The 11,606-nt window shown below is 41.4% G+C and overlaps 1 protein-coding gene across 1 annotated transcript; it reads right to left on the bottom strand.

Moving 5' to 3' along the window:
- Positions 1-978: 978 nt before the first annotated feature.
- On the bottom strand, positions 979-11,313 carry IL7 (interleukin 7). Its single transcript, XM_058814907.1, has 5 exons — positions 11,097-11,313; positions 7,258-7,400; positions 4,241-4,327; positions 3,318-3,470; positions 979-1,989 (listed from the first exon to the last, which is right to left on the bottom strand). The coding sequence occupies exons 1-5, from the start codon at positions 11,104-11,106 to the stop codon at positions 1,843-1,845; spliced, it is 540 nt and encodes a 179-aa protein (XP_058670890.1). The 5' UTR covers positions 11,107-11,313; the 3' UTR covers positions 979-1,842.
- Positions 11,314-11,606: the final 293 nt, after the last annotated feature.

An 11,606-nucleotide genomic window follows, 5' to 3' on the forward strand; every position in this document is an offset into this window, starting at 1 on the left:
CAGCTGTTGTTGAATTTCCAAAAAAATAGCAAAACAACTGTTCTTCAGTCTCGGAGACCAACTGAATCCGCAGTCTCCTGGGTCCTCTTTCAGAAGAAAGGATTTCCAGTGAAGTCCTTACAATTGCGGTTACATTCTCTTTATCTGCAGTTGATACTGGGAAATGTTTCCCTGTTCCATAAAAGATTTATGGGTTGGGGTTGGTTTCAGTTTTTTAAGGTGTTTGGAGCAAGTTGCTATCTCTTACACAAAGAGCTAGAGGACATGTGAAATTCTCAGTCACAGTTTACAAAGCTACCACTCCTGCCTCATAGTCACCATAAATACATGGGGGGTTGGAGAGGGTGTATTTCAGGAAAGCATGGCATGCTTTGCTCTTAACCTCTTCCCTCTCAGATTCAGTACAGCAATCTTATTCCAGTAAAATACATAAACTAGTGCTGTTTACAATCAACTGAGCAAACGTGTCTGTGAAGCACATCCTACTGGTTTTTAGGGTGTTTGTTCTGAATACCAACATTTTTACAGAATAGTTTTACAGAAAAATTCTTTTAGCACGGACAAAACAATTTATGTTAGTTTACTTCAAACCAGGAAACAACAGGCTGACTAAACTAAAGCTTTCCTGAAGCTTTATATACTTTCCTGAAGCTTTTAATACTTCCTTGGACTGAAGTATTCAGTCCAAGGCAGGTATGAAAATGTTTACCTAAATTGGGCAGGTTACAAGCAGCTAAGAAATGGGTATTTCAGGATGAGAATTTGAAGCTGGGCTTCAAATGACTGACTATCTCTGAATAAAACCTAAAAAACGAGTAATGGTAGTCAAAAAGTGAACAGCCCAATTTCATAGAAGACAAATATTTTATTACCAAAGGAGTTATATCAAAGTAAGAAACTGCAAAAGTGTAATAACTATAAAAATACTTCTATTTATTCAAAATAAAATATGAGCATTTTATTAGTTAAATGCCAATATATTATTCTCTGACAATATTCACATATTTTAAGTCATGTTTGCCTAACATCTTAAAACATGTTACATAAAATATTTGCATATAAGAAATCACAATCTGAAGCTAAGGAATTCTAGCTCCTCCTGCAGCTAACACTGGGTTGATAAAATGAATGAGTGTAGTGCTGTTTCCAGTCAACTGAACAACTTACATTCAGGCATCTTTTTCTTCTTCCACAGGATTCAGTCTTGCCTGTGCTTCAGCCAGCAGAGGCATGCTGCATCTCTCAAAAGTCAGTACCCTTCTTCAGTTTTTCAAAAAGCTAACTTTTTCCCTGTTTTTCCAAACCGAAATCAGTTAGCAGACTCATCGGACCCACACCAAAACCACTTCTGTGTCAGGAGAACATATCCAAGATAATCTGCTGCTTTGGTAAATTGTTACTTTTGGTCCTTGGTGTGTTTTGCATGGATATAAAGAAACCAGCTATTTTTTCATACTCTTTTTTTCTTCACCTGCAGATTCCATGATTTTTTTGTAAAATCCAGTAGACATGTAAGTGGCTGCTTTCATATGACAGTACTATAAAGTTACTCAAAGAATCGGAAAATTCAGGGTAGTTTCCAGAGCACAAAACGTGGACACAGACTTCTGCAGAGTTCTTTTTTTCAAATGCTGGTCTTCTATTTCCACTTCTCGGACTTCAGCAGCTTGGTTCAGCCATTTCTGTTTCTGTCATCTCCAGGAACAAGGTACAGTAGCCTCCCATCAGAATTCTGGCATAAAGTGTTCATATAAGCGAGCAAGTTTACTTGAAGAATGCATATAAAATGCAAAGGTACCAAGTAATGCCACTTTGAAAGAAAAGAGCAGGATTCACCTGGAATCACCTGGAAATTATTTTTTCAAATTTATTCCAGCAGGATCGAAGGCTAGATATATTTTCTTTCAGTTCACAAACTTCTTGGTTACATTTCTTTTTGGACTGTTCACCTGTCTCTGTATCTTCTAAACTAAATACATCTGAGCAAACCTGAAAGAGAACAGATTGAATTGTTATCTGAGAACTGCTTATTCTATTTTTGTAGCCACCTTTCAAAGCAAACCAATTGCTTTACACCTGAGTACTGGAGAGACCCTGCCCATGGGACTGTGAGAATGTGGCTTTAACTCAGAGCAAATAAGGACATCTGAAACAAGCGTGTCCAACCGAGAACATGTACATCCTCCATCACAGATTAAAATTTATCCTCCATTGTCTGAAGGACTGAGAAAATTAATTTGTGAGCTAAACTTTGACTGTATGTGTCAAGACCAATGGAACAAGACAGAACAGTTCCAGGGGCTGATGCTGTGCTCTAATGTTCAAGATCTCAGCCAGACAAAACTACTGTAGTTCTTGTTCATATTCAATGACTGCTCATATTTTTTTTTCTAAATTACTTTAATTAAAATTAAATCTTTAAATAAAAGCAGGAATCCATAAGGTTAGGCAGAAGTTGCAAGGGTGACACTGACTTCTGTGACTTGACTGGGATACCTTTAAAGTAAGGCAAATGTTGGATTCACCAGAGGTGACAAAGCAAAATATAAAACACCAACATTTCTTTGAAGATCGTGTCCCAGGCTGTCTCTCTACTTCAAAGAGAAAAGTAAAAAGCTAAATGAAGCCTTCAATCCATCTGATTAAACATTATATTTTTGGTGCCTATGAGGAGACTTTTTGATGCTGGTTAATATTTTTGTGTTCAACAGGTAACACTGAGCCACACTTAAAAGAACATTCTTCCTTTGCTACAGCAGTCGGTAGAACGCTGTGCTACATTTAAGTAGCACCTCAAAAAGAAGATTCTGCCTAAGACTAAAAACCTAAATATTATCATACCCAATTGTTCTTGTTGAATTTGAGAGATTGTGGTTAAAATAAAGACCAAAGATATTACAGAAAAGAGAGAATCTCACCCTAATTGTTTGTTGAGAGAAACCAAATTAAACATTACTCTTAGAGTTAGTGAGAAGTTACAACTCTGACAATACTCCAGAGAAGTTTAAATGCCTTCTTTTCACAGGTCTGGTCCTTGTCTCTCACTGGAGAATTAGTTAGTGAAATTCAGTTCACCACTGGACCAGAGCAAGTATCTTCACCATAGACCTCCAGGTGATTTTCTGAGTCTTTGCACTGGGCTTAATGTCTATTACAAGACAAATATTATACAGAGGAAACTTCCTTTGGCATGGAACATGTGCAAGATGGTTGTATCTTTTAGAGGCAGATGTGTTGAAGAGCAGTCTGTGTTGAAGAGCTCTAGAAAATAAGGCAAGTAGTTAAACTATTACTCACTAAAGTTGAGTACAACTCACCTTTTCTTTTTTACGTCTTTCACATTTACACTGTAGAACTTGTAATGTCCCACATGAGACAAATGCTGCTTTCTGTCTAAAGGCTTTGTTGATCCTCTGCTTATAAAAGAACCTGAGCATGTTGCACGCCATGCTCTGTAGTGATTCTATTTCCTGTCAAGAGAGCAAGGAAAGTATGTCCTGAAAAGTTTGTGCACCATTAATTATTTGTAATGTTGGTCTATCTTTAAAAAACCCCAAACTCTCCATCAATTACTATTGGTTTCTCTTGTTTTCATAGTATACATCTTTTTCAATAAAATACATAAGTAATCTGACTTACCTGCCATCTTTTTGAGATATTTAAAGCAGCATTTTTTAGTAGTAATAATAGTAGCATAAGTATGTTAGGGAGAAATCACAGCTGTAATCAAATCAATTGATGCAGTTAGGAAAACAAATGATTTATGCAGCCAGTCCTTTTACCAAGTCGTGAAAACATCTGTAGCAACAGCTGACAATTGTGCTTTCTGTTATTTGAGATCTGGCCAAACTACTATTGTAAAGCTTTCAGGTCTGAAGTGAAAAGTTTAGCTAATAAAACTTTCTGTAAAAAAATTTAAAAAAGAGATTGGAAAATGGTAATATTTACTTCCATTGGTAAAAAGAAAAATATCTATTTTGTTTAAAAAATATAGAAGAATCTTCATAGTAGGGAATAAAACCCCATATTTCTTGAATATGGAATTGCTTAATATTAAATGTTTAAAATATCAATTTACTCAACACATATAATTCCAGATTCAAAAAACAAACCATCCATCCTGAATACTGTGATTTGACTTTTAAAACCAAATACTTCCCTATCACCCTATTTTATCCTGGACTGTAAAAAGAACTCACTTGGGCTTCTATTCTCTACATTCTGAAAAGTTAAATTTTACCTCAGTATCATTGCAGAAAAACACTTTGATATTTTCATATTTTTTCTTCTTGCAGCACCAGTCATAATTCTCTGCAGACATATTTACCTGTAAAATATCATATATGTTTAGACATGGAAGTATTGTGTCAGTGCTCAGTCACCCTGACAGTAAAAATCTCTTTCCTGATGTTCAGAAGGAACCTTCTGTGTGCTGGTGTGTGCCCACTGCCCCTGGGCCCATCACTGGGCACTGTTGATAACAGCCTGGCTCTGCACTCTTTGCCCACTCACTTGAGGTATTTCCACACATGGATGAAATGCCTGTGAGCCTTCTCTTCTCCAGGCTGAACAGCCCCAGCTCTCTCAGCTTTCCTCATCAGAGGGATGCTCCAGTCCCTCCAGCATCTTCATGACCCTTTGCTTGACTCTCTCCAGTAGTTCCATATTTCTCTCATACTGGGGAGCCCAGAAATGGATACAAATCTGTTCAATTTAAATCTTCACATTCTACCAAATTGCTTTGTTCTTTGGAAATTTTGAAACACAGAGCACTGTTTAAATCTTACAATTGAATTGTAGCATTGAATACAGTGTTTGTCAATGTTTGTCTCAATAAATACATGCCTCAGCTCTAAACAGATGGCAGCACCCACTTTGTATATGTAATAACAGAAGATGGCCTAAGCAACACCACATGGTCTTTTGCTTGATTATAATATTTTATCAACACTTTATCCTCTCTTGTAGTTTTTTGTTCCACTTTCACACTTGTCATCAAGATGACAATGGAAGTCAACTCAATAGAAACTTTGTCTTCAGCCTGTATCGAAACATTCTAGTTAAGCCAAAGGGTTTTAAAAAAGGCAGCTCACAACAGTATTGTTTTAGATCTCTTCACTTAGCCATGCGTATGAGCACATCAGACAGTTAATTCCTAAAGTTTTTCTGCAGAAATTGCCTGAATTTCAGACGGTCACCCAAGATAAACAGAACTTTATCCAAAATGCATTTCTAAAACCAAGAGTTTAGGGAATCAAATATTCACTGACAAAGGAAAAACCACAAAGCAGCAAAACCAAATTAAAAAGCCCAAACCACAAACATCAGGAAGGTAATGCACAGCTTTTCTTGCACCACAACAGAGATCTGTCACTTTATTTGCTAACTCCATATTTTCCCATCCTCTCTAGCTTCCTCAGATCACCTTTAGTATAATGTACAGTAACCACATCTGAAGGTAATTCATTGGCTGTGTCTAAACCAACCTAAGGGAAATCCTGAGCTCAGAAAAGGCATTAGTGAAAATTTAATTACCTTACAGAGATCTAGTATATGACTCACTATCCTGCTCTGCAGTAAACCCACAGCTGCTCCAAACATCTGGCTGAGGAACTGAAACCTACTGACTTTGGCTCTGCAGTTGCAGGAAACAACTCTTAATTTCTCTTAAACAGTGAAAAGTAAAGGCAGAAAAAATTAGGAAACTTACATAGTAGTTGCTTGTGTGTGTCTTCTAGGAAGTAAAAGCTTCAGAGCTCAGTACATTCCCATTAGTTTTCCCAAATATTAATTCATTAAGGTTTTATTTATGTATTTATTTTGATATATAACATCAAGCTCCATCCTACAATAGGACAGTGGCAAGACATTGCCCTATCCAGGCCAGGAGAGTCCCCCAGCCTCCCTGAGCAGGGCTGGGATGCACCTCATGGATCCCCAACACCAGAAGGCAGCAGGATCTGCTTCCCAGAGGATGTTATTCCTTCGTATCATTTCCTCTTACAGGTCAGCTATCTTCTAACTGCTCACCAAGAGAGTTTGGTTTTGTTCTCTAGGGAATACTTGTTCTTTGTCAAAAATATAACAGCAAACTAAAGGGAATACTCCTCTATTCTAATATGGCCATTAATATTATCTCTAAATTTAATGCCTCATTCAGGATAAAGTCATTTATCTGCAGAGAAATACCTTTCTCTCTTCATAATCTCAACCAACATAACATGATCAAAATGTTAAAAGATCATTCCTTGACCCTAAAGGTATTTTGTTTCCAGATGAGGGTTGATGTGTCTTGGGTTGGAGACCACTGCCATAATGCTCTGAAGGATGGTAGTAGTTCATAAGTGTGAAGAAATGCAATGATTCCTGATTTTTCCCTTGGAAAAAGGTTGTATATTATTTGTATTTCATGCAAATAGATCTTGATTTAAGACTGCAACAGTATGGTGAATTCTCATTTAGTGACAATCTGTCAGGAAAATCACATTTTTTGTGGGAATGCCTCTACTAATACAACTGTTTTAAGTGTTCCCCCATAGAAGTGTTCTTGACAGATTAATTTAATTGCTAATAATTCATGAGGAAGAATTGGAAGGTAAATTTTGGGCATGGACTGGTAAACTGTTAAGAAACTATTTTGCAAAGCTATAATAAATGTGGCTGATAAAGCCATAATGGAGGAGATTTACACATGAGAATGTTAAGCTCTTCTCTGCTGCTATCTAGAAAAGATAATTTGTTTTGGCTAAATAAGATATATTAATAGGTACGAAGAAACCTATTAGGACACAAACAAACTTTTACTGTCATATGAATTTTGTGCCACCGTGCATTTGTATTCAATGGACAACATAAAACTTCAGTCAAGAACTCTAAGTAGTAGAACAAATTACAGCTGTAATGCTTTCTTCTCTTGATAAAATCATATAAAGAGAAGTAGTAATGAAATTACTTTAGAAAAAAGTACTTTCTAATCAAATATATGATGTATGGCCAAATAGTACACATGTCTGTACATAATGCACAGGCACAAAAAACTATCACAGTATTTGTACATGCAAATAGGCACTATCCACAGATTTCAGAGATTTTAAAGAGACTGAATTGTTGCACCTCCTCAAATAAAACCACCATTCCAGCATAATATGTGACTTTAAATTGGTCTTTTATCATGTTTTAACATTAGAGCTTTTATTAATAATTGTTAGCATCTAAAAATAATCAGCATGTTTTGGAAGCCCAAGAGCTGCTACCTACCAGCTCATTGATGTCGTGACTTAGTATATTCTCATACTTCACACGGATTTCTGTTGTTTTATTTCCCATTGCACAAGTAGATGCATTCACTGGAGACAGAACAAGGAGCAGTGGCAGAACTGGTAAGGTAGATCTAAAAAAGGCTGGATTGTAAGAACAGTAAGGTACATGTTAGTTAATGTCACAGACTGTGTGCTGTATTAACAAATACATTCTGTAATCTGTTAAAATAGTTTAAAAGGGATCTTTGTACAACCAAATGACTTGTGCCTTGCTAGAGGGAAGGATTCATCTCCAGATTAAGCCACTTTTTGGGTGTCTAAACTCTCCCATACCACAACATGATTCAGCCAGTGTGGATAAGTGTTGTGGCGTTGTTGAGGGTCCCCAGGATGAGGTGAGAGATGAGAATTTGAGTCCAAGTTCTCAGAAGGCTGATTAATGATTTTATTATTTTATATTATAGTATATTAAAAGAAATTATATACTAAAACTATACTAAAGAAAGAGAAAGGAGACGTCAGAAGGTTAGACAAGAATGAATAAGAAAAACCCATGACTGACCAGAGTGTCCAACACAGCTGGACTGGGACTGGTCATTAATTAAAATCAATTCACATGGAACCAATCAAAGATGCACCTGTTGGTAAGCCACCTCCAGAACACATTCCAAGCAATCAGATAATTATTGTTTACATTTCTTTTCTGAGGCTTCTCAGCTTCTCAGGAGAAAAATCCTAGCGAAGGAATTTTTCAGAAAATGTCATGGTGAAAGATAAGAGCCTACAGCTATTGAGCTGACCAGCTACTTGGTGACTGCTTGGGCTGAATTCATCCTCAGGATTGACTGAATTCACATGGTATTTTATTGGACCGTAACCACATTGGACACATCTAGAGGAGTGTTTAATCATATTATGTTTAGACATTCAAGTGTCTTAACCTGCAGCTGGATCTTCACTGTCCATTTTTCCTTTGACAACTTCTACAAATCCCCATGAACACACCTCCATAACAAAAGCGTGTTTAAACACATTTTCAGGCTGACCAAACGTACAAATCCATGCTTACTGGCCATAACATGAGATAAAGCAGCAACACAACCTTCTCCACAAGATTTCTGCAATCTTTTTGAGCAAACTTCACTGCCCATCACTTTCTTTGTCCCTGTACTGGACTGCTTTCCCTTGCTCTGACCCCTGGTCTTCTGTCTTTGCATGACATCCAGGAAACTATGAGTTCTGTGAGGATGGGCAGAGAGAAAAGATCAAAACATCAAAAGAGCCTGAAGAAACTGACAGGAGGCCGCAGGTGACTCACCTGGTGATGGGAAAGAAGGAGACCAAGTACGTGATAATATATGATCAGGAATAATCGGACTCTGGCCTATTGCTAGTCTGGCTAGGAGAATGCTTAAATTGAAGGTTTGGGAAAAACAAAGGTAGAAATTTATGATGGAGGACTAGCAAAGATCACAGCAAGTTCCTGGAGGAGTATGCAGTGTTTCTGCCCATCTTCACCACTGGGTAAGAACAACAACTGCACACAGAGTAGCTGTGGAACAGGAGCCAGGAAAGGAAGAGGGGATGCCCTGGCCCCAGCTGCTGCTTTCCTTCCTCTCTGTCAGGGATGGGCTGTTGGGTACAGCCAGTCCAGCACTCAAGAGATGGGCACCTCTGGACCTGGGCATCACTAGTAAATCATGGCCTCAGAGAGCAATTTTGAGCAACTAATAAAACAGCAATGAAACTTGGCGATAATTTGCATTGACCCACCTATCCTCTGCAATGCAAAATGCAAGAACCACAGGCACACCTCATGCTCACTGCCATTAAAAGAAACACAGTCCCTTACAGCCCATCCCAGCCAGCTCCCACCACACACAGCAGACTGAATCCTCAAAGAAGAATGCATAGTGACTAGTGAAGCCTTCTCTTTCTGATAGATTGCATGTGAACGTGTGGTTATGTACAGCTCTGTCCTAGAAACAGGACTGGAAAAATTTTACCCGTACAAGCTGAATCACAGAATTCTTGAGCAAGCTGCCTGAGAAATTCTAATTGGAAATTTCATGGGTTGAAAACCAGATTTTCTGACCTTTTCATATACTGATCAACCAAGGTCTATTAATGTCTCAAGAAATCTAACCTGATGGGCTAAGTGAATCTTAAATGGATGCTACATGTAGTAAATTTTAAAACTCTGTGACTATTATGATCTTATGTGGAAGTCAGGACACACCTGACTTCCACAGAGCTTTATCTTTGTAAATCTCTATGCTAACTGTATCTCTGCTGAATGATTTAACAGTTTGAAGGACTAAGATTTAGTATTTTAAAAGACACAAAAAACATTGAAGAACTCAACAATAGGGCAACATTTTTCCAATCTCCCATTGCACCTCTTGATTCCAGTGCAAAAGATGAACTGCAATGCTTGTTCACCAGTAGGGTAATACAAACAATTTGGATATGCTGCTTCACAAACATACTTGAAGGGACGAAAATAGCAATCCTCTAAATTAAAACAATCTGACTCCATCACTTTAAACTTGGCTTGCCCAGCAACAAGTACAGATAAGAGATAAGATATTGTACAGATCACCAATCTTTTTTAAATGAGGAAATTACGGAATAAAAGTAGATCACATGTTGCACACTCATGAGGTCCCTTGAGCCACTGCAGGATGGTAATCAAAATTTTTCACACAATCCTAAATGAGTCCTCTGGAAAAAATATTAGACATGTGTCATAAAAAAATTCTATGAGATCTAGACTGAAAATTGAAAGGGATTTTCTTGAAGTTGGGTAACTTCGAAAGAATGGGAGTTTATGGCGCTCCACATGGCCAGCAATTCAAAAGAAAGACAGCATTACTGGTAATAACCCATTTTTCCAGTAAACTCCCAGAAACTCAAAAGTCATATCTGGAAAGCCCCAAAAATTCTCCTAGAAAATCTAGGAAGAGCTAGTTTTCCAGTATTTCCACATATCAAAAAAAAAAAAAAAAAAAAAAAAGGAAACAAAAAACCCCCCAAACCTCTTGGCTTTTTAACGTTAAAACACCCTCCTGTGCATATACCCCTCGGCGGCACCCAGCGGGATCCTCGCAGCAGCCCCTGTGTCTCACAACCCCAATCTCGGCGGGGGCCGCTCCCTCTGCCCCCTTCCCCTCTCCGCAGCCCGCAATTCCCGCGGGGAACGGGATGGGTCACTGCCGTTCTTTTCCCTCCGCGTCCCGCTGCACCCGTGCGGAGGGGCGAGCGGCGAGCGCTGCCGCCCGGGGGCGAGGCACCCCCGGCGCTGCGGGGCACCTGCTCCCCGGGCACCCGCGGGGCTGCAGCTGCCCACGGCAGGCAGGTGCCCACGGGAAAGGAGGTGCCCACGGCAGGCAGGTGCCCACGGGAAAGGAGGTGCCCACGGGAAGCAGGTGCCCACGGGAAAGGAGGTGCCCATGGAAAGGGCGGTGGGAGCAGCGCGGACCGGCGCCGAGCAGTGCCTCCCGCAGCTCCCCCGCCCCACGCTGTCCCGCTGCCTCTGCCACTCCCGAGCCGCCCTTCCCGGCAGCAGGAGTGATGGGAACCGGACTCTTTTACTTTCATTCTACGGGAAAAAGAGGAAAAAAAAGCAAAACCGGGAATTTCCCCAGCCGTCACCGAGGGTTTAAAAGGCACCGGGAAGCACCGCGCCGGCAGAGCGGGCGGGCCGGCTCGGAGGCAGCGGAGCAGGTGAGCAGCCAACGCGGCCGGGGTGCGGAGCGCAGCGCGGCCGGCCCGGGGGCAGGTGAGGCGGGCGCCTCCTGCGGAGCGGTGCGGGGCGGTGCGGGGCGCGCTCCTTACCATGGAACATGGTCCGTGCGGAGGCTGTCGGGGAGCTGCGCCGACGGGTCCGCGGTCATGGTGGCGGCGCCGCGTGGGCCATGACGGCCGCAGCCCGCGGAGCGCCGCGCAGGGGCCGGGAGGGGCCGGGCCGGGCTCAGCAGCCCCCCGGCGCCCGCCCGCCCGGGGGCACCGCGGCGCTGTCCGGAGCGGCGGCGGGACGGCGGCGCTTCGCCTTTCCCATGGGGCTCCGCCGGCCGCCGCACTTTCACTTTCTGCTCCGCCGCGGCGGTGCTGCCCGCGGGCCGGCGGCGGGCAGGGGCGGCGGCGCGGCCCCCGGGGCGGGCGGCATCCCCGAGAGCGGCTGTGGCGGGCCGGGCTGTGCCGCCCGGGGTTACATAGAGCCCCGGCTACACGCCCAGCGAGTGCCGTGTGTGTGCGGCCGGGGAGGGAAGGATGGATCTTGGCACTACGCGTGGAAAGAGCCGCTCATCCGCGGGGAGGATATCCTTGCAAAAAAAAAAAAAAAAA

This window comes from Ammospiza caudacuta, chromosome 1, assembly GCF_027887145.1.
Source record: "Ammospiza caudacuta isolate bAmmCau1 chromosome 1, bAmmCau1.pri, whole genome shotgun sequence".
NCBI classification, from domain to species: Eukaryota; Metazoa; Chordata; class Aves; order Passeriformes; family Passerellidae; genus Ammospiza; species Ammospiza caudacuta.